The sequence below is a fragment of the Hippocampus comes genome, unplaced genomic scaffold (assembly GCF_001891065.2).
Source record: "Hippocampus comes isolate QL1 unplaced genomic scaffold, H_comes_QL1_v1.1 scaffold237, whole genome shotgun sequence".
NCBI classification, from domain to species: Eukaryota; Metazoa; Chordata; class Actinopteri; order Syngnathiformes; family Syngnathidae; genus Hippocampus; species Hippocampus comes.
In genome coordinates this window covers 990,058-1,013,674 of record NW_017806159.1, presented here as the reverse complement: position 1 = coordinate 1,013,674, position 23,617 = coordinate 990,058, and the positions used below count along the sequence as shown (strand labels likewise).

The following is a 23,617-nucleotide window of genomic DNA, read 5'->3' as shown; positions in this document are numbered from 1 at the left end:
ATATATATTTTTTTTTAATATTGAAAAAAGAAATTCTGTAAATCTGCAAATCCATGGATATCGAACTGCGAGTATACAGAGGTCGAATGTATGTTGATGTTATCAAATGACAGTAAATAATTTTGGGGGGTTTAATATTGAAAAAAGAAATTCTGTAAATCTGCAAATCCATGGATATCGAACTGCGAGTATACAGAGGTCGAATGTATGTTGATGTTATCAAATGACAGTAAATAATTTTGGGGGGCGGGGGGGACTACCAGGGAGTGACAAAAATTTCTGATTTGTGTCTTATACTACTTATACGCCGAGAATATAAAATATGGACACAAACCAACTTTCGGAAGGAAGGAATCAACATACTAACCTTGATGTTTGATTTTTCAAATTCCTCAATGATTGGCGGCTCTTCCGCCGTGTCGTTTTCGCACGTGGAGAATTCTGCGGGCTTTTCCGTGTCACTGTTTGTCGACCTTAGATGGTAACTGTGCATCAGTTCTATCGCAGAGCTCTGTAATGCCTGACGTGGTCCATCGAGCTCGGGGTCAGCTTCAACGGCCGGGTTAACAATCGGAGCCTCGGCAGAAGGAGTGCCAATAGGGGAAGTTTCCCCTCGGCTTGGACCGCAGTTGCCGTGTCCGTCCTTTCCGTCTGCGGCTTGGGCGTTCATCCGCACACTTTCTGGGTCATTCGCTAGGTGAGGCATTTCCCCCTCTGCGCCTTCTGCATCAGTTTTCTCCCCCAGGGCAGAGTCGCCCTTGGGGACGGATATTTCATTATCAGGGTAAGAGAGCTCCAATCGATGCGCAGGCTTCCTCCCCCGCTTTTTCCCTTTCAGTACGACCACTTTCTCTTGGACGGGCTGCGGCGGCGCCTCCAGCAGAGGAAGACCTTGCAGCCATCTTTTTTTCTTGCCTTTCCTTTTCAAAATTTGGCTTTTCACACATCGGGATAAATATTCTCTCTTTCGATTAAGAGGGAGCTTGCCGGGAGTGCAATTTTCCCGCCTGGTGTGATTGCGTCGTAGTGAATACGCAGATTTGTTACACGATGAGCTGGGTTTGAGATTGTACATGAATTCTGGGTCGTCGCCTTGGTCGACGTCCTCATCGGAAAAAAGTCGGACTTTCCTTCGCAGTCTGCGGCCCCATTTTCTCTTCTTCACAGGAGCATTACATGACAAGCTTACCAGGTGGCTCTCAGAAGTATGTTCCGGAAGAGGGGGCTCTTTCTCAGACTTAGTCCCAGCACTCTTGCTGGGATTTAAATGTTGAGCATAAAAATCAGTTACACAAGTACTTGTTAGCGCCTCATCACAGCATTCCTCCTCCTCCTCCTCTTCTTCTTGACTCATCTCATTGATGAGAGCGTCCTTCATGACTTTGTCGTCTATCAACTCCAAGCAGCGGGTCCTGAGGGCCAGGATGCTCCAGAACTCGGGGTCAAATGACAGACGCCCCTTCAGCATCTGAAATTATGAGATGCAACATATTTTGAAATGTAACTCTGTCCTAACCGGTAGACTTAATATACAGGATGTCCATACTGCGTATATTCCTTCTTTCTTGGCATCCCACCTGCATAATTTTGAAGCGAACGTTGGTCGGGACAAGGCTGCGGTGAGGATGCGTCTCCTGGTCAGGATGCTTGTAAAGCAGGCGCACCGTTCGGTAAGCTTCCAAGCTTCTCTCCAGGCAGAAGACCAGCAGGGCGCACGCTCGACAGATCTCCAGATCTCCGGGCAGGAGGAAGGCGATGGTCTTGCAGACCAGAGATTGAGCCACGTCGTCCGCTTGCTCGTCACACAGCTGCAAGGCCCTGGCGCAAAGCTCCATGCAGACTTGGACTCCATCGCGGCCCAGCTGTCACAACAAACCCCCAACAAGACAAAATCTGCGTTTAAAGTCAGGGATGTCAAACACATTTTTTTTAATCGCGGGCCACGTGTAAATAAATGCCATCTTACATATATCCATATAATATTGGCCCTGCATTTGATTGTTATGATGCACATTGTTAAAAGCAAATGGAATTTGAAATCAGATGTCAAAAAATTGTGTTGGGCAAATATTTAAGTTTTGGTGAGATTTGGTGAAAAAAAATGCTTGCAAAATATATATTAAAAGCAAAGAACAAAACATTTTCTCAGTGTAGATTTTCTTCCAATATGAAAGTAACAATTCCATTCTAAAATTATGGGGCGGGCCAGATCTAGCCGCAGGGCTTTGAATTTGACACCAGTTGCTTTAAGCGATGCAGGTTCACCTTTTTAATTTCGATTCACAAATTGAGAGGACTTCCGAAATGATGAAGTATGCTTGGATTGGCCGGCATCCTGCAGATAAACGATTGCAGTCTCACCTCGGCGCTGACGAGCTTGATGAAGGGAAAGATGGCGCGGACGTTCTTCGCAGAGTAAGCCAGCCGCGTGCACTCGGTCAGGAAGTCCCGCATCGACGGGTGGGTTCGAAGATGCAACCTGCTCCAGATGAACGCCAAGTCCCTGACAGAAAACAGTGAAGGCGACAATTAGTTGACAACCACAGAACCAGAAATGAAATGGTACACTATTCTCCGTCCTGGCTGTTTACGGTAGCACAGTAATGAACGCTACACAACTTGTCCAACATCAACCGCATACAAATAACAGCTAATGAGGACCAGTTTCTTCGCGGATGCCAACTTCTTTCACCGCCTTCCGACAGAGGCTCATTACATGAAGCAATAAATAAAACACCAGCAGGGAAGAGGTCTGCCGACATTCCTCATCAACGTGCATACAGTAAATGAACTAATTAAGTGGCAGAGGTGTGGGGGGGGGGGGGTGAACGCTAAAAAGCCAACAGTAAGCTTACTCTCTCCAACCGATTACGGCGCAACCGATTCCTGCTTAATAAGAGGTCTGCCGACATTCCTCATCAACGTGCATACAGTAAATGAACTAATTAAGTGGCAGAGGTGTGGGGGGGGGGTGTGAACGCTAAAAAGCCAACAGTAAGCTTCACTCTCTCCAACCGATTACGGCGCAACCGATTCCTGCTTAATTTCTGTGTGCTCTTAACGAGGCCTTGCATAAAACAAACTGACGTCTCAGGAGATTGTTTAGCTTGTTCGTCGTTGGTGGGATAGTTTCTGGTGGATTCAATCCGAGGATGACAGCTTCAGCCCGGACTGATTTTATAGGATAAGAAAAACTGGCCGAGCATAGCTGTCAAGGCACCAGACCGCTCTCGTCAAGTTTTCTTGCTATACAGTCCAGTGAAAAACAAGTTTGAAGTAACTGGCATGCACCCACTTAAGAGGCGGCCTCACGCAAGAAATTATTACCACAGATAAGATTTGTTTTTGTTACGAGACAAGACTTCTGCTCAAGAAATGTCATTAGCGAACTTTATTAATTACGTTACAGGCTTGCCTGTGTTGACCGTATGCTTCTAGCTCCTTTTAGTCAGTCCTAGTTATTTATCTGTGTTGTGTATTGCACATCTTTGCTCTTTGTCAATAGTTAAAAGTGGAGACGCCGTGCGCTTGTCTAAATTGCTTCCCAGTACTACATTTATTCATCTGTATTGTTTATAAATTGTATTTCTACTCTCTTCAGTCCATTCTTTGTATTTTGCAAATATAGGGAAAAAAAAACATCTGTATCTCAGCATCTTACCATATGTAGTACATGTCTCCATTGTGTAGCTGCTGGGCAAGGAACACTTTGCACAGTGACAAAAGGAGCTCGTCCTTTTCAATTTGCTCGGTGTTACAGATAATCTCCACCGCGTCACGGCCATCAATGTGTGCCATCTAAAGAGGAAGGGGTACATTTGTTTCAACCTCATCATCTTTCGCCATGATTTGAATTTATTTGATACACACGCACTGCATTGAAATACATTTCTCACTTCTTTGTACAATTTTTTTCATCCTACTTTTACTTTTTAATCGCACAACAAATAACCCGGCACACAAAATACTGTCCTCGGTACCTGCTTGTGAAGGTGTTCATGCAGCGAGGCCTTGTAGAGACAAGTTAAGTAAGCTTGATGCAGGTACAAATGTTTTCCAGGTTTGTGGTTCTCCAGGCAGACTTTCGCCAAGGCCATAGCTTCCTTTATTCTCTCACATGCTTGCAGGTAGCGAATCCGTAGCTCCAAAAAAACAGGCAGCTCTGAGCTTAGGTAATCATCAACTGTGCAAGGAAGACAAACAGTACAGAGAGAATGTGCTATTACTATTAACAATAGCTTTGGTTTTGGGATTTGGGAACAAAATGCAGCCAAATGTTACCCTCTTTGGGAGGCAACTCGGTCTCCTTCAGGATTGCTTGCAACACCTGGTTCTCCCATGGGCCACCGGCTTTTATGATCAGTCTTGCATGTTGAAGATATACATTCCTGTGCCTTAAAAGCTCAATGTGACATGCCTAACAAAGAGTAAATGGACAATAATGAACAGGTCCAAAACAAATGATTCAACTTTGTAATGCAACAGGAAGCTACTAAAGAGTAAGTGAGGCAAAATGGGTCACCTGATAGGAGTCGAGGATGTCTTTTAAAGGTTTTTCCCCAAATTCCTCTTTACTGAAAAATAGTAGGAGCTCAAAGATACTCCTGCAAGACAAGATGGTTTCATAAGAGAAGTGAGCTAAAGCAGCGGAAGAGCAATGTTGCATGGTTTTATTAGATGCAGAGAGGAAGAAGATCCCTCACAAGGCCAGACGGCTGAGAATATTGTGGACGTGCTGACAGTCGTCGGGGAATCTGGCCGTGGCTTTTGTGAAACTGCACAGCGCTGTCTGTAGTACCTTCAATTGAGGCAAAGGAACTTGCCATTGGCCCGTGTATGCTTCAACCAACTGCACATTGGGAACATGGGAAGATCGACAAACAACAGTAATAATAAATAAAATATCTCAACACATCAGCACACATTGTTACATTCTACGCAGTGGAGCGTTAATACCATATTGGATGAGCGGCACGTGCATTGTTCAGCCTTTATGGTTTCAACAAATGAGCATGTGTTAGTGGTGTGAATGTCGAAGATGAATGGGCTGGATGACAGCAGTGATCGCCAACCATTGTGCCACGGGCAGCACATTACTGTGTTTAACTTTCATTTACTTGGTCTGAGAATTATTCATTAATGACAATTAATGTATCTTTCTTCATCTACCTATGCCAGTGACACTTCTGAACAGGCAAAAAAAACGGAATGCTTTTCCAGTAGCTAGTAGAATCTGTGCATCCACCTATTGCCATTCATACAAACGAATACAAGCTTTGTGTTCAAGGGCCAGACTTCCCAATGAGCAAATAAGTCTGCGTTCCAATTGAGACAAGGTGATTATTATTTTAGTATATGCTGTTTACTTTTTGTGCCATTGTAGTTTGGTGGTGTGCCAAGAGGTTATTCTAATGGAAAATATGTCACTTGGCTCAAAAGAGAATGGAGAAAGACTGTGTCCATCTTGCTGTCAGTCATTTTTCTCCACAAGCGAGCAAATGTCTGAATACGAACAGAGTTCAATATTTTAACTTAGATCGGTATTAGCGAATAAATAAGACTTTACACAACAACAATACAAGCCCAGAATTCTAGTGACACTTGCCCTCGACAAGGCAGGCATTGGGGGCATGACGTTCGTTAGCTACTCGTTAGCATCCAGCTATCACTGTAAACAATCATCCAGTGCACTGTAATTAAACGTTGCTTTTTTTCAGGGAGTAATTTCACTGGACGGTCGTCTTAAGACTGTCTTCATTTATTTTCTCAGTTTCATATCTAATGCCCATGTGATAGATTTAGCACACGATAGCATCAATTGTTGCTAATCAGGACGCTAACGTCAGGCAGGAACGCTTAGTAGTGGTTGACCAGAATCAACACATCAATACGCGAGGAATATCGAACGTAAACAATTCCGACATACCTCACAAAAGTCCGAACAGTAGTCTTTGCTTTTAATGGCGGACACATCGCTGCAATATCGACTACACAATGATTCTAAAGCTAATTCCAGCCCGTCAGTTTCTACATCACTTTCGCTGTCCGCCATACTGTCAAGCGCATCCGGCGCATAGTCCAAGTTGCCAGGTCAGACACAATATATCCTGTAATCAACAAATACTCCAACCTGGCAACCTTGTAATTAAATCATGTCGTGACACCGAAAAACTACAGTAACTGTGTTATGGGCTTTTATGAACAACACGGATAACATGAAGCAGTCGTGGTTTATTATACGACTCAACGCTCTTGGACCAAAGTTTGGCCCGGCTAGTTGCGAGGCAGAGTTTATGGAAACCAATTTCTCCATATACCAGTCACGACCTCGGTGCACGAATTACTTCTGTGTTCAATGTGAATTGGCACGTTAACTTCCGGTCGGCATGTAAACGTCACGACAGAGCTTCTACCTCGTCTTTGTGAAGTAAAAACTAGATGCCATTTCAACCTCGAAATGTACTGACATTCCTGACCCCAAGGGAGATGGAGCCACGACGCACTGTTGCTGTTCCGACTTAACCACAGTTTTTGTACTTCCTATTTGTAGGACTTTTCAATATTGAAAAGAGAAGTTTCGTGTATCAGAATTTCATTTGGACAAACATTATAAGAACTGGGGTGTAGAAATTCCATCGTGGATACTTTTTCCCTGACGAGGCCGCAGGGCTTCTCCCCTGGGGTACCTCATCTAGGAATTCCTAACAATACTGAAATGAAAAACACTATCATTCTTAATACAATCGGTATTCATAAAGTAAGAGAGTGAAAACGTCTAAGCCAATTGCACTGCAGTAATTCAATCAGCCACAAGGGTGAGGTCTAATATCACAAATGGGCACGACAGGTAAAGTAAAAGAGCTGGATAGAATTATAATTACAGTACAGTATTTATATTATAAGCCCAATTGCAATGGATGCATTAATAAAAGTTCTACTTTACCGTAAACAGAAAATATTTAGTTAGATTTATTGGATTTAAGAGTCCATTCGGTATAGTGAATAATAATCACTTGTATTTGCCTCGAACTAAATCAGAGGCCAGTTCAAACCTTCTCGATTATTTATTATCTGCACATTTAAGTGGACTAGTAACCTGTAGTCAGAAAGCAAGAAGCAAACTTCAAACATTAATGTGAGGAATGTTTATTGGTGATTGATGATAAGGTGACATACAGCAAATTAACTTTATCCAACGACTGACCACTCATAAAGACAGTATATGAGACACTTTGTCTTTGCATATAAGATCTTTTGCACACCGTAGTACACCCTCACACTTGACTCATCCCCAATATTTCCATCAGCGTATTATCTGCCCTCTTGGAGGCAGTAAAGAAATAGTAACTCTATTCCAAATACTTGAGCGGGCGTAACGAGGATTTCTCCACCAGTGATTTTCACATTCATTAATTAAGTTAATGCTGGACGAGTGGCGGCAGTGAGCTGGGACGTAAGTAAAGGTGCTCAACAGTAAAAGGTAAAAACAAACAAATAAACAAACGAAAAAAAAAACACCATAAATACTTTCAGGACTTTATGACAGAAACATAAAGTACAGTTTGTACAAAAATAATTTAAAAAAATTTTGGGCCTCCACGTGCAGTTGATTTTTTTTTTGTATGCAATAATAATACAATCTTTCTACCATACATTATCCAATTCATCATAAATTACCAGCTTCCCAGTGTTTGATGCATACCCGATGACAGTATTATACAACTTCTCCTGCAACCAATCAATGCTGTATTCATGAATAGAAACCCCTTTGGCTGTAGAATTTATTTTTTTTCCACATTCTGTGATCCAGCCAGCAGCCTGGGCATGAAAGAAGTGAAGCCATTAGATGGAAGAGGCAGCTTTTTTAAGACCTTTAAGATGGATCACCAGTGCTCAAAAAGTTGACATGGAAAAGGTCAGCTATGGCCCCCTTTTCGAAGAGAGGGGGAAAAAAAAAAAAAGAAACAGGATGTCAATGTCCTACCGCTCACTCCAATTAACACCAATGAGAGGCTATTCTATTTATAACAGGGACTGGGTACTGGGCACGTTTTTTGATGCAAATCTCTTTTCTGATGCTTTGAAGCTGCTGAAGTGCCCCGTGGAGTGTGGCTGAAAATGAGAGTCACTCAATTTTCCACTTCATCCCCCTCTCGGCCAAGTGAATTTCAGCCTTTCTTTCGACTCCACTTATTTGTACCACTCTGGTTACTAGTTACAGTACATTAACCATCAGAGGTAACTACTGCACCGAACCAGTCTCTGGAAAGCCTTTTTGAAGTCCTCGTTAAAAATGGTGTAGATGAGGGGGTTGATCAGTGAGTTGATGTATCCCAGCCACGTCAGAAAGTCAGCCATCTCCATTGACGTGCTGCAAGAGCTGCATGTGTTGACGATCACCTCCTTGACAAAAAAGGGCAACCAGCAAATGACAAACGCACCGATGATCAAGCCCAGCGTGGATGCAGCCTTGCGTTCCCGCGAGCCCGAGATGCGTGGTCCTTGGGAGAGCTGGCTCCTCCGTGACTCACTGCGTGAGTCATTCCGGCGGGCCTTGCAGTGGAACTTTTTCACCGAAATGCGCATCCGTTCGCGGGGCGCCTCCTCCGTGGAGGGGTCGGAGAACGACTTATCTTGTGGGCTGACGGGGTCCGGACTCCGAGGTCCCCCATCTCCGGCGTCTCCGGCGGGGTAAGTGGAAGGGATCATGCTCCCGTTGGTCATGCACGAGTGACGGCTCGCCCTGCTGGCCTCCCGACGCATGTACAGGGTCTGAGCCGCCCGGTAAATTTTAAAGTAGAGGATGAGGATGAGCAAAAGGGGGATGTAAAACGCCCCGAGGGTGGAGTACAGGGTGAAGGCGATGTGGTGGTGGAGGATGATGCACTGGTCTTCCTGATCGGCATCCCCTGTGTAGTACCGCCACAGGAGAGGAGGAAGCGAGATGAGGATGGACAACAGCCACACGACGGCCACCATGGCTCCCGCTCGGGCCCCCGTACGTTTTCGCGAGTACTCCACGGCATCTGTGATGGCCCTGTAGCGGTCAATGGCGATGGCAGCCAGGTGGAGGATGGAGCACGTGCAGCACGTGATGTCCACACTCAGCCAGATGGTGCACACCACCTTACCCATGACCCAGCTCTCTTTCTGAATGTATATGATACTAAAGGGCATGACCAAGACAGCCACCAGCAGGTCGGTCACCGCCAGCGAGCAGATGAGGTAGTTGGCAGGGTGATGCAACTTGCGGGTGACGGCGATAGCTGTGATCACCAAGCAGTTGAGAAACGTGGTCAGAATGGCCAGCACGGAGAGGGTGACTGAAAGGACGATCTTCTTGGGAGGCAGTCTGGTGTTATCCAGTGCATCATAATCACCGCTGCTAGTAGCATATACCCCTTCAGTACCGTTTGGAAAATCCATTCTGAAAGCAGAATTAAGAAATAATTAGTCACGTCTATTTCGTTAGGGTTTGACTTTCTGTCATGAGTCAAATGAACGAGCATGATATATTAATGTACTGATTTTTGATGAAGTAATAATTATTGTTGATCACCCTTATCATAACATCAGGATTATATTGAGTCAGGGTTAGCAAGGCCCATGAAAGTGTGGAAATGTATTCACAGTAGTCTGCTGTCTGCATTTTGCAGTATCCCTCTTTGCTGTGCTGCTTTCACTAAATCGATGAGGATGTTACATATTTTATGTCCAATCTGATTTCAGCATGTATGTGTGGCCATGACACTCTAAGCTACCCAGAGACTTCAGAATCACCTGTGCTGGATGATGTAACTTCAAATACATGTACGTCAACAATGGGACTGTTTCTTTAGCCAATCAGATTTCAAATTTGTCCACCCATTGCCAATTTTTCTGCCCTCCTATTGAATTCGACAAGAAAATCACATCTGTAGTCTTATTGCCTACATGTGATGCTCATGCTAGATTTTAGCGTGGTTCTCCGTCGTCTTAATTAGAGTTGCAGAGTGGGCTGGAGGGATCTGATTTCAGCATTCCAAAAATGTTTGGTCTTGTCTGAGATGTGTTATTCAAACTCCAAAACTATAAATTTCAACCTGTTAAGTGTCTACCGCGTGGCCTGCAGTGATTTTTAGACAGCAGTGGATGCACTGCGCTGATCCGTCCTCCAAGCGAGCTCTGCCATTACATCACCTCTGTTGCTCATCGGCACCTGGGATAGCAAAAGAGAAAAAGAAAGAACAAAAAAGTTAGTCAGGTAAAAAAAAAAAAAAAAACAGAAATAGCAACAACAGGGAAATGTGCAAGAAGGCAGCAAAGATTTTTTTTAAAAAGAGGAAAAAAGTAACAGCAAAAAGCATTTTTGTCGCAAGAAACGAAAGTTACAACCAAGGACGGCACATAATGAAAGTCACAGCAAATCCAGATTCTTGATGCTGCATCATCAACAGGTAAATGAAGAACCAGCCTGAAAGCGCTCTGAGTACCTGAAGTAAAAAAGAGCTATACAAGTGAAAGCCCATTTACCATTCATCGATCAATCCATGTTGTATAACACATACCCTGTTCAGGGTTTCGGATAACTGGAGCCCGTCCCAGCTTACTTCAGGCCAAAGGTAGATGAAAACATTGATTGCTTGGCATCGGTAGTCAATCACTCGGCACAAACAGTCTCTGTGCATAAGTCAGTTGAGTGAACCACACAATCAGTAACCACCACAGATCTAGTGGATGTTTTTTTTTTTCAGACACTGTTTCTTGCAGGCTTTCAGGGGTATGAAGTCACTTGTTGACCGTGACAGCATTTTCTACATCACAGCGTCCTCTTGTATTCACTACTTGCAATATTTTGGGGAACTTCACTGAAAAACCGGCCCCTTATCTGTTTTTGTGCTCCGGCCAAAACCCTTTCTAATAGTAAAAAAGAGGTACTTTGCTACCATCTTGTGGCATCTGAAAGCAATCAAACCCCCTTTTTCCCCCCACAGTTGTGGATTTCTGTTTTCCTGGCAGAGTTTTCCTTTCCTGCTTGATTCATGCACATTGCACAAAGTCAGCTCCAAGCCATGCTGGCATGAGTTTCCTCTGCAAACACTTCAGACCCAACCCATGACACATTTTTGGGATGACCTAGAAACAGAAATTTGTCAGCCAAATTGCCTTGTATGATTAAAAATGTATATTTCAGGATGTTCAATCTCGACCTGTAGTTTGCAATTTTCGCCTTTGTTCATTCTCCAGTAATTAGAGTTTGAATCCAAATCCTCAGGTATGAGTGTCATTGCTGCGCTCTCTCTCACGCTGGGCATAACTCGTCCTGAAGACATGAGTGGGAACTGTTGCTATAGAAACACGAGAAGTAGACCTACAGTACTTTTTAATGCGATGGAAGCAGAGGCAGCCAAACTCTTCTCGGAGAACATTTTTGATTCCCGTCTGCTACACTTGGGGGGGGGGGGGGGGGGGGGGGGGGGGCAAAGGGTGCGATTCAATATGACAAACCTCTGATAGAGCATCTTGATAAATAAACAAATACATAAATAACATGGAGTTATTTAGGTGTTTGCACCCTATTTGGAAAATATGAAATTTGTCATTGGCATTGTGGACTTGAGATAAAAATGACCCGCCCTCCCCCAAAAAGAAAGAAAAAAAAAAAACGTAAAGATATATATGTATCCAGACTGCTGTTTTCAGATAGCTAGTTAGCTACCTAGCTAGATAGATAGATAGACAGCTAGATAGAAAGCTTGAAAATCGATTTTTAGCCATTTGAAGATTTGATCCGATGAATGGAGGGTTGGAAAGGAAATGCGAAAATGTCAAATGTGTGTTTTGATCAAAAAGTCAATTTTCAAGCTCGATAGCTAGCTAGCTAGCTAGATTTTATTGCGTTTTTAATCATTCATACTTCACTGCACAGTCACTTTGGTGAAGTTTCAATAAAAAAGACATTTTCTGAGAATCCTCTGCCACAGCTGATTTTGCTTCATCGACTGTGATTTTTTTTTTTTTTTTTTTAACTAAATGGCTTCACGGCTTCCCTGGAATGAATTGCTTCTCTGATGTGGGGAAAAAAAAAACCCAATGTCTATTTATTTCGTGGTCTTTAGAAGACATATTTTGTTTTCCGTTCTCTGGATGAGGCTATTAGAGGTAGCCATATGTATTCATGTAGATTACTTTTGTGCAGAATGACGTAAGGTGCAGTTGGAAATGCTTGTGCCCCAATACCGATATAATTGAACTGACTTTTATACAGTGCTTTGACAGAACGCATATACCGTGTCAGCATGTTGCTGAGGAAATCATTTGCTTTTCTCATCAAACGTTCTAAACTGCAGGCATTTTGTTCAAGGGCATCTGAAGATAAGCCGCACTGGGCCAGTGTAGACTTAATTTCTCCTTCATGGAGACAAAAAAGGCTGCCGCAGAAATTCACAGAATGGGAAAAACAAGTTCATTTACTGACTGCAATGGTGGAGGAAGCATTCAAAGTCAGGTATTCCCATTGTAAAATGGGCACATTTTAAGATTTGATCCAATGAATGGAGGTTTGGAAAGGACATACGAAAATGTCAATGTGTGTTTTGATCAAAAATTCAATTTTCAAAATGAGCCATACCAATTCTTAATACAGGCAAATCCAAATGTAACTTTGACTAAAATGCTGTACATGATGCTAGACGTCGCCTCGATCCTGTAGCTTGCATAATAACCAATGAAGTTCTGAACTCCCGTTTCAATATCAGGGTTGTATTGACCAGAATATTGCTGCGCGGATGAATTGTCCCACAGCGTAAGTCTGCATGCGTATCATTCGACTTCTGAAAGCTGATGTCAAGTTGTGCTTCTGCAGTGCCAAGTGTTAACTATTCAATTCATCCAACCCCAAATGCAGCTCCAATATATTTAACTCCTGTGCCCCAAAAATCACAAAAAGCCGCAAGGTTGTCCAATCATCAAAAAGAGGGTCAACTCCGTGACATTTCATCTCTTTCTCACTGTCCTCTTAAGAGCAGCGGGGAAGCACCCCCGTGAAATCGGCACATGCCCGATAGCGAGCGTCTGGTTGTGAAGAAGGAGAATTGTGCCGTGACTGCCATTTATTTGCATCTCCAGACAGCCGCAAATAAATAACGCCCGGACGATAAAAGGGCACGGCAACACTCCTTTTGCTTTGTCTGCTCTTTCTGTTTAGTATTGAAGTGGGGCTACGCTGCGAAAGGCACCTTGTGCACTGATGAAATCAAATGAAACCCTCGCGTCCCCCCCATTTTTTTTTTTTTTTTTTTTTTGCAACTTTCATAAGAGCGCAATTTATCGCGTGGATGCAAAAGACACTTGAGCATAAAAAAAAGTAATGTAATTCATAAATGCACACACAGCATTCAGTAAGTATTGCAGTGATATTTCGAAACACGCCAGACAGATTTAGCGCTACCGCCGGTGAATGAATGGAGCGATGCTGTGCGTTATTTTCCACCAATCAAAACAATAGAATCATCCACCAAGTGACTGCCGGATGAAATTAGTGGAAATAAAGAATAATGACTTCCAAACATCAAAGAATCGTTTTTCACCCAGCCTCTTGCTGCTGAAGGACACCAAAGAAGATCAGTCCTGACCCCCTCCTCTTTTGACTTCAAAGATTCAGTGTACAAATTTAAAGTTGTTCTCGCAGCGAGCCAATCATCTAAAACTGGGGAGCGCCTTCTCGTGAGGGGGATTTCTTTCTCACGTATGCCTCAGCATGCCATGATTGCGTTCTTGTTTGCATCGCCGTGGGTGGCTTGCGCATGTGAATGCAACTCAAGCAGGTGCCTTGATGCTCTTCGTGAGTGTCAACATGATAAAGTGACATGAACAAATTCAGCTATGTCACTCTGTCATTTCCGATTCAAGTTTTTTTTTTTTTTTTTTTTTCGGGCGAGGGGTATCAAAATAGGCCGGTTGTTTCCGGGCATCCATTGATGTAAGAGAAAATATTTGTTGTTGTGCGTTTTTTTTTTTTTTTTTTTTTCGGAAATGAAATTTTAAGCCTCATTTGAATGAGTAAAACATGCCAATGTATGCAAATCACAGTTGGCCATACGGGAACCGGAACTCTCCCATGCACATTCTTTGACAGTGGGAACGTTTTCGAGTCCATTGCTTATTAATCATTCAGAGCTTCATGATTATGCAATGAGAAGATGATTATCTTTTCAGGTTAGCGCTTTGAGGTTTGTTTACCATCAGGCAAACATTATTCGACTGTAATTTTCGACAAATCTTTGAAGCGTGTCTTCAATCGGGCATCGACACGCTCACACTCATCACGACAAGTACAAATCGCCCATCTTGAAGGCAAAAGTGAGAAATCAAAGCTTTGCTCCCCTGGCATCTGAGAAACGTTTACTTTTTAAGCCTCTATGGTAATTACAAATCATCAGTGGGAATGTGGGAAATATATTGCATAAATTTCCAAGTCAAACTTTTTTGAAGGAATTCATCTTTCCATTTTGTTTTGTCCTCATAGAGTCTCCAGTAAGATGGAGTCCATCCCAACTGAGTTTCGACAAGAGGCTGTGTACACTGCGGACTGCAGGTTGCCAGTCAATCACATTTCATTTGATTATTTGAAGATATTTTGGGCAACCTGTCTTCTGTGATTCACCGAAAACGTGCCTATTTGTTGTTTTGATTTTCAGGATTTAGACATGCCTCGTCTAAAAATATTGCTTTGGCTCCATTTTGTGTGATCTCAGGGCCAAGGAATTGTGTTGGGTTTCCTGGTTGATGTGTAAGCCCTTTTAAATTAAAAAGGCAAAATTTTTCCGGAGTTAGAAGTGGGCAAAACGCACCAGTATATTCGCTGGTTCAGTTCAGATAAGTGAATGAGAGAATTTGTAAAGCGCCACATGGTGTTGGTGAAATGCTACATAAATGCGCGCCGTTTGCCATTTTAATTAAATTGGATTTTTCATTTATTTGACAACGACGTGTCTTTATTCCAGAAAAGTGGAAGGAGTTACCATTCAGTTCCATTCGGAAGTCATTCGTTACTGTCACGATGTATAGCGCATCAGAATTTACTGGGTGATTGCGAGCTCTAATATCCACATCCGGAAAAAGGCCTTAATCCGATTCACGGAAAACAAAACGTTTAATACACTGAGCCCACTCATGCAGAAGCTGTTGTGGTCTACAGCTCTCTGCCAGACACTCACACGCAGACTCGCTAATGTCCATGACGCTACCGTCGGCACAGTTTTTTTTCAACACATTTCAATAGGTTTTAATGTTTTGAAAGCATATAAAAATAATGATCTCCATATTGCAGACATTCACCTATTGCAAGTGTGTTTAGAACTTGTCTGCCATGATAAACAGTGGTTGACTCTTTACAAGAGGGTCCCTAATGGCAACTATAAACAAGCAATGTGGAGGCTGGCTCGACCGCCAAAGCAGAGGGGCACCTCGCCTCACTGTGAAGTAATTAACGATCGTAACTTTGGGAGAAAAAAAAAATCTCTCTGTGGCTTTGATTTTAAAACCACAAATGACTCTCTTTAACCTTGGCAAGCCCCACGGTTTTGATGTTCAGTTCTCTGTAAACGACATACAGAACACAGCGGGTGCTTTTCCATTTAATGTGACCCTCTAGATGAGAGCCCGCTGCCCGTTTTTTTTTTTTTTTTGCACCATTTGCTGAAAGCCCCACGCAGTTTCCTAAATCAGCCTCTGCTTTATTTCCTGTTGTTTTATGTAAACGATGTTCAGTGTTTGTGATGCCCCGGCTGTCTCATGCTCTATTAATCATCTCAAAGAGATAGATTGGATCATATACAAAGAAAGGAGTGACTGTGCATGAGGTTATTGATGTACTGTTAGTCAGAACTACCGGTGAATGCTCGGTTTTTGACCTTTTCGTGTCAAGTACGGTATCTCATATACAATATATGGGACACGTAGCGTGAAGCATATCACGAGCCTTCCTGACCATTCCTTTTTTTTTGGGGGGGGGGGTGAATTATAAAAATGTTTCCTGTATTACAGAGGACCCTGAATACTCACAAGTCAGGACAATTTGCCGATATTTTTCATGAGTCACTAAATCCGTTTTTTTGGTTGTTTTTTTGTGGAAAATGTTTATTGGAGGATCATCAGCATTTTTGTAGAATTTTTGAGAGTTACAATTCAAAAAAAATGGTGGGAGTGGCAATTCTAAACATTTTTCTACTATCACAGTGGACTGCCAAATACTAGATTTTTTAAAAACAATATTTTCAACATTTTTTTTTTTGTTTTGGAGTTTTTTGGGGGGAGCAAACTTATCTTTTCATAGAAAATTTAGGTTTATCAGGATTTTTGGGGGTTTACTAGTTTATATATACAATATATATATATATCCCGATCTACATTGCTCGCTAATCGCAGGGCTCCACTGAATAATTTTAAGTTGTAATATCACCACTCACCACTAGATGACAGACATGTTTTATTCGCGCTTACACTGAGTCTTGGACTGCTCTACACTACAACAAGAATTGGCCAAATAATTTTTTTTTGGAATGATAAGCATAGTACCTTCATGAATGGGACATCAATAATAAATAGCATTAAAAAGAACATTTTAGTTGTAGCACTTCAACATAATGGTCGAGTAACCATTACACACAACTATGAAACGTTATTGTTGCCTCTGGCATAAAGCTCAAATTGGGTGGTGGTCTAATAGGTGTGATAACTGTCTCGATATATGATTTTTCTTGTAGAGTTAAAAAAAATCATATTAGTCTTGCGTATAATATGATCCACCTGTTCGAATCCAGTTAGCCTGTCAACAAGCTTCTTCCGCAACCCAATTCAATCCTCAGGAGGATTCTCACCGGCTTATTCCTAACATGTGCATGACACAGATAGTGAGAGCTGATGGTGACGAAGCATACATGTGTGCGCGTGAGTATTTTGCCGTCCGTGACACACATGAAGCGCTGCAGGGATGAGGGCACGAGTCAGTGAGTAAGAAAGAGTGACAACAAGGTGCATGTGAGCATTGTTCTCCCTTCTCGTGGAAAAGGGGGTCATAATCACCCTCGTGTGAAATGGAGATGAGTGACCGTGTCACAACAAATTGGATGCATTCATTATTAATGCCTAGCTTGTGCACACTTTGCTTTTTGAATGCCAACTGGAAGTATTATTGTTCATGATACGGTACATTTGCATTAGCGGTAATGATGGTGGGGAAGCAGATTGCATTTGGAAAAGTCGCCAAAAAAAAAAAAAAAAAGTACATTTCATAACAAAACACAGTGCATTAGCACAATACAATTACAATCATTAGCCCCATAAAACTAAAGTGTGACTCATGCTTATCTCCTGTCTCGCCTCATTTGACGGATATCCACTTGGTTACCTAATGAGCTGCAGCAACGATAAACTACATACAGTCAATGAGGCAAATGATTTGAAGTGATGTGGTGTAAATATAAAGAAGAGCACAGCTCATCTGCGCGCCATTTCGGCTGTAACCGGAAAACTAGTGAAAAACATCGCGATGTGATTGATTGCTTGGCCAGTCGGGGTGTTCCGCTTAATGACGGTCTTGGCAATAATTAAGTTTTGTAATTCCAAGACCTGAGTAGAGCTGCACTGACACATTACGGTTATTGACCTGCTTCCCCGTCTAATGGGAGTTTGTATCTTTCTATCTCGAGGCTACTGCACAAAACATATGATAAGGTTCCACTGTTTAAGTATAGCAATGCAAGAAGTTTTTGATTTTTGAGTACTCTACCGGTGATTTTTCATTGTAAACTAGAGTTATAAACCTTTTTGGTGCAGTGACTGAACCTTCCAAGAATCCGAGACACTGGCCAACACCGAGGGGTATGAATAAATAATGCCAGACTAAAAGAAATATCATGACTGGACTCAACATGAGGTACATGTGCACAATCAAAGGAGATCCAATGCAAGACTGTCAAATATTGAATTTCTTATGCGTTACCGCTGCCCAGAAGGGTTTAATTATTCAAAATGGCTGAAGTAACAAAACAAATCCAAATTGTACACCCTCAGACAGCTTGATGACGCAATACACATACAAAGTCTACCCACACAGCACGGCCAGCGGTAAATATTGAATTAATTTGTTCATTTCTACACTTTTCTTGCCCAATGTCAGTTTACTTTTTGGTGCGTTTCGGGAGTGCAGACAATTTAGTCTTCCTAACATGCGCGTTGTTGAAGCCATGACTGACAGTCGGTCACTGGTTCACTTGTCTGACTTACTTTCAAGACAGCGTGGGTTCAGTTCTCACGCAGTGTGAATGTGAGCGGGAGTGGTTGTCTGTCTCTATAAGAACCCCTTGAATGACTGGAAAGCAATCTAGGGATGTCGTCTTTCTCCAGTGACCTTGAACAGGACTGCAGGTGTCGAAAAAAAAATAATTTGGAGGGATAGATGCATGTTTTCAGAATGTGGCGGGACGTAGCTCAAGAACATGCAAACCCCACACGAAATGGCCTATCAAGTATAACTGACTTGAAAGTACGGACAGCAACAAAAGTTTGATAAAAGCAATATACCTTATTTGGACACGGTCTATTGTTAGAGTTTGGCATGGAACAGAGAAGGTAAAGGCAGTGGACAATACTGCACGAAAGCGGGCCAGACAACGCAGGACTGCATTCAAAACCAAAAATGTGCCGTATTTTCCGCGCTATAAGGCCCACCTAAAAGCATTCAATTTTCTCAAAAGCCGACAATGTGCCTTATAACCACTGCGCCTTATGTATGAATCAATATTCTGATTCCTGGACATAATATTTTAAATGTTCTGTAAAGAGGTTTGTTCCAGCTGCAGCGGTTGTGAAAGCTCAACATAAATAAAGCTGTATTGTATTGTATTCCTTTTAGCATAGCTCCATCTAATGGATGCATAGCGCAACCGCAGTCACTACTGCAGCTTCTATTCTAGCCGTTTTATCATCCGGTGCGCCCTATACATGAAAACAGTTTTAAAATAGGCCATTCATTGAAGGTGCGCCTTATACTGCGAAGCACCTTATAGTGCGGAAAATACGGTACATTAACAAAAAGAAAATGCATACTGGATGATCATTAAACGTTCAACAAAACCCGAGACACAAGGTGCACAAGGAGCAAACTCTCAACGTATGACAAGTGGCGGGCCGTGACTTTAGTACTCTGATCTTCAGATTCAAGACATTGAATATCATAGTTACAGTCAAAGAACAGATGCTCAAAAACCATGCGATGAAATTCTTACTTGAAGGCTTTGTAAATAAAATCAGAAAAGTTTAATGAATGAAAGTACTAAAAAGTAAGTAAAAAGTCGAAAAAGGGACAACGGCATACAGACACTGTGAACCTGAGTTGGGGCACAATGTGCAGTGTGTTTGTATTACCAGCAATCAGTGTGTGTGTCAGTGTGTGAAGTTTGTAAGCTGTACTTTATGAGTTGATATGATGATGATAATGATTCAGGGGTCTAATGGCTCGCTTGTTTGTCAGTCAAGTGGTCCTTGATTTCACACTCTCGAAACACTTCCCTGGGCGAAGCGGTGTGAAAAAGGTGTGCTGTGGGTGTGCATTGTACTTACAGAAACACGTAATTGGACAAGTGTCGGGAGAGCGGAACAAACAACGTCAGCCACCGCCGGTCATTGAACCTGACTTTAATTCACTTCCTGATATCCCCACTATCACATTATAAACTATCAACATTATAGAAAAAGACAATGTAGCGGCATGCAGCTGTTTCCATGGTCATCGTCTGCAGCAATTCAGAATTAGTATTCCTCTAATAACTTCAAATACATCATGACCAGAGATGCTCACTATTACACGTGCAGATCATTGCAGATATGTTTTGCTCATCAATGTTTGCCAATTAGAGGATGGAAAAAATGGGCGCGCACGATAACGGAAGGTTCCACATTGTGATTGTCATTTTATTTGGGGTAGAAGAATAAACACATACAAATAAAACATTGTTAAATTCATGCCTCCCTATTGTGTCTTCTGTTTGGTTTCAGACCCGTTTGAGTACTGATCGTTAAAGTAATGATTCGAAAAGAGCCATTCTATATTTTTTATTGAAGGTCGCAGCTGATCAAGCTCCTCTACAAGAATGCAAATGCAGCACTTACGTTTTTACACCACTTTTCCATTAACCGGGGAAGCAAAAGATTTCTTGCACGACCCTGCCTTGAGCTGGTCACAATGAAAGAACACGCGAAAAGTGGTGATTTTATCTTTGAGAAACATTTTTGTTCAACACTTACTGAAAGCTCCATAATGGAAGTATTTAAGAAAAGACACGTACTGTGTCAGAATAAGGTATGAATGCGATTTGCTTCACACACAGTGCGGGACATTCGATTCGAGTGATCACGTTTTTCATGGTGGCCACTTGATCATTGATTCACCCTCTTCAGAGGCTATGCCAACTTTTTGGACACTGTTGTATATTGAAGCAATATACAGAATCACAACTGGGATTACCTTCCACTGAATCACAGACGTGATATATGCAACACAACATCATTCAACATTTCTCATTGAACAGTGATCAGCCCCAATAAATTATGATTGAATTTTTTTTTTCCATTTAATCAGTTATCCACCACAATAACTGAATCTCTGAATAGTGAGTACGACTCTATCAACAGTTGTGTTGGCAGTCGGTGGGGTAGTTTTGTATCAAATGGTTTACAAACTGTTGTTTCACTCAACCAGTGATACACTGCAGCATTAGAATGCTATCGCTAGCTAGCTAGCTAGCTGTTTTATTCGAGAAATACTTAACGACGGATTTGCGTGCGACACTGTCACCAACTCCTCTTACATACAGCTTTTTTTTTTTTAATCCACTCGCAGTGCTAAATAGCTAGCTAGTCTGCACAGCCTGCTTTGTCGAAAGGTGATGAATACGTGGATTAGGCTAGCTGTTTTCATTACAGACCTAAGAATTGTAAATGACCCTTCCTGTTCATTTTATTTATTTATTTATTTTTAATGTTTGTTGATACTCATCCGCTGAAGATGATCGAATCATCTGGTGAAACCCACGCAGTCCTGTTAGATAACCGCGAAGGTGGAGTGAGTTGTAAAGTTAAAAGTCTGAGCACTGCTGTATTGTATAACATCACTCGTGGAACGACTCTTTTTCATTCAAATTGCTTGGTCGGAACTAGAGGTCGTATAATTGCTATTTCAACGCTGCTGAAGTGATCCAAACTGCAGAAGATTTCACAGAGTGTGAATGAAAGATTGGCGGCTTGAGACCTTTGCGTCAGGCTTGTTTTGTTGCACGCCGGCTTTCGGATGATAGTGTTCACACTTGATGAAATGAACTGCAAAAAAAAAAAAAAAAAAAAAAAAGCTGCTGTGAAAATGTCTGCAGTTGTTTTGTCCATTGCCCACCCCCTCCCACCTCTCTACATCAGCGCCTCGCTGTTGTGTGAAAGAACTGCACATTTTAGATTATTTATTGATTGTTTGATTTGTTTTTGTCGGAATACATTCCAGAAATCTTGGCATTCATCCACTGTGGCTCTCCTTTCCCACATATGAGGGCATTACAGTAATTATATTGTAAAAACTCAGAAAAACAATCCGTCAAAAACTGACATGGTGAGGGTGCGAATAATGAACCACGATCTCACGAGGTAACATTTGCAAGGGAAATGAAACGTTGAAGAAAAAAGCCTTCACAAACGGAGATTTTACCCTTTCTTTGCCACGATTTTAATCAAGTTTCAGAGACTGCATTGCTACATAATGATAATGAAACTACAGAATAAGGGCCACATTGTCCTACCAAATTAACTTCATCAAGCACTCGCAACGTTTTATTCTAAATGAAAAGCATCACATTAGTTGTAAAAATAGTCGATTAAAATTTGGAAGTACCTTTTACGTATTGGCCCAGATGTGGAAATCTTTTAGACTGTTTAAATTCATTTGGGAGTCTTGAAGAAATGCTCCACTGAGCACTGTTTTTTTTTTGTTTTTGTTTCTTGTTTTCGTCACGAGCTTTTTAAAAGTTGAGAAAAAGAAACAGCATGTCTGGCATCGTACTGGCAAGGAGGAGGAGGCGGAGGAGGAAACACACGCAAACTTAATGCTGCTTTCCAGATTTCTCCAGGATGGTTTGAGATGTGGCGGTACATTTGTGTCTGTGTTTGACAACATTTTGTGACCTCTAACTTCCTCTACTCTGTGATCTGAAGCAAAAGATTGGTTGGTGTGGCTGCCAGCTAACGACGACACTCACATGCTTGGACACGAGCTAAAAAAAAAAAGAATCATGAATCGAATGGGAAATTGTTGTGTGGGGTTGAAATCGGGGATGTGCTGGGAAGAAAATTCGGCCCGGGAATATGCGTCGATAGCTTGCCGAAAATGAATCGTCTGTGGGGGTGGGCGGGGCAACGAGATGGGCATTTGAGTTTTTCAAGATCGGATATGCATGTCTTATAATCACAGTCATCATAGGAAAAAAAAACATTTTAGAGCAGCAAAGAGATTCAAGACTTGCACGCTTCAAGTAGCTGCAAGTGCTACACGTGTTAAACAGCGTTCAAGGTGTTATCATACGCTGACAGCAGGTAGACGGCACACAAATAACATCTCCCCTTTCCATTAGCCTTTCTTTCGCTCACCACCAGCTTTGCCTAAACCGAGCCTGCTCGTTGCAGATAATGGCAATGCACTGAAAACAATCCAAGCACATGAAAGTCAGCGGCAGGTTGGGGGCTTATTCTTCACACGGTAAATTTATTCATGTATTACAGCATTAATTAGTTGTTTGATTATGCTACTTTGATGCAAACTGTTTTCTGTATAAATCAACCTCAATTTGGGGTTTTTTTGCATTATGGAGTGGAACCCATCCATCCATTTTCCGATCCGCTTATCGTCACAAGGGTCACGGGGGGTGCTGGAGCCTATCCCAGCTGTCTTGGGGCAGTAGGCGGGGGACACCCTGAACCGGTTGCCAGCCAATCGCAGGGCACTCACAGACGAACAACCATCTGCTCACACTCAGTTTGGAGTGTTCAATCAGCCTGCCATGCATTTTTTTGGAATGTGGGAGGAAACCGGAGTACCCGGAGAAAGCCCACGCAGGCCCGGGGAGAACATGCAAACTCCACACAGGAAGGCCGGCGCCGGGATCAAACCCACGACCTGTGCACTGTGAGGGCGACGCTCTAACCACTGGATCACCAGGCCGCCCGCAGTGGAACCCTTCCATGGAATATGGGAGGAGGTCAGACTACTCAAAGTCAACCCACGCATGTGAGAGGGAGGGGCAGGGGGGGACCCAGATTCAAACCCATCACCTCACAACTGCGATATCAGATGCGCAAACCACTGCTCCACCATGCTGGGGAACCTGCAGTCACACACAATGCGTGTCATGACACTGGTAATGGATACCAGCAAACGGAATTTAACGACTGTACTGCTATTGCAGTATGTTAATGAAGGGCAACACACTCACTTGGGTTTAATGCAGATGAGGTGTATGTAGCACAAAAAGTGTGATCCTTACATTTTTTTTTTTTTAATCTCACCGGACTGCTTCTCGATATTACGTTCAACTATTTT

At 42.4% G+C, this 23,617-nt stretch overlaps 2 protein-coding genes across 2 annotated transcripts in view; both read right to left on the bottom strand.

Moving 5' to 3' along the window:
- The window catches only part of LOC109531277 (uncharacterized), a 14,167-nt gene extending 8,076 nt beyond the window's left edge, over positions 1–6,091 (bottom strand). Inside the window, exons 1-9 of the mRNA XM_019895484.1 lie at positions 5,927–6,091; positions 4,704–4,849; positions 4,523–4,604; positions 4,282–4,417; positions 3,981–4,183; positions 3,662–3,798; positions 2,362–2,503; positions 1,578–1,862; positions 368–1,468 (exon numbers count right to left, since the gene is read on the bottom strand). Coding sequence (XP_019751043.1) covers positions 368–1,468; positions 1,578–1,862; positions 2,362–2,503; positions 3,662–3,798; positions 3,981–4,183; positions 4,282–4,417; positions 4,523–4,604; positions 4,704–4,849; positions 5,927–6,052 — 2,358 coding nt within the window. The 5' untranslated portion in view covers positions 6,053–6,091. The remainder of the gene's footprint in view (positions 1–367; positions 1,469–1,577; positions 1,863–2,361; positions 2,504–3,661; positions 3,799–3,980; positions 4,184–4,281; positions 4,418–4,522; positions 4,605–4,703; positions 4,850–5,926) is intronic.
- A 1,051-nt stretch (positions 6,092–7,142) lies between these two features.
- Positions 7,143–23,617, bottom strand: part of htr1fa (5-hydroxytryptamine (serotonin) receptor 1Fa) — a 24,510-nt gene continuing 8,035 nt past the window's right edge. The window contains exons 2-3 of the mRNA XM_019895487.1: positions 10,083–10,198; positions 7,143–9,427 (exon numbers count right to left, since the gene is read on the bottom strand). Coding sequence (XP_019751046.1) covers positions 8,233–9,426 — 1,194 coding nt within the window. The 5' untranslated portion in view covers position 9,427; positions 10,083–10,198 and the 3' untranslated portion in view covers positions 7,143–8,232. The remainder of the gene's footprint in view (positions 9,428–10,082; positions 10,199–23,617) is intronic.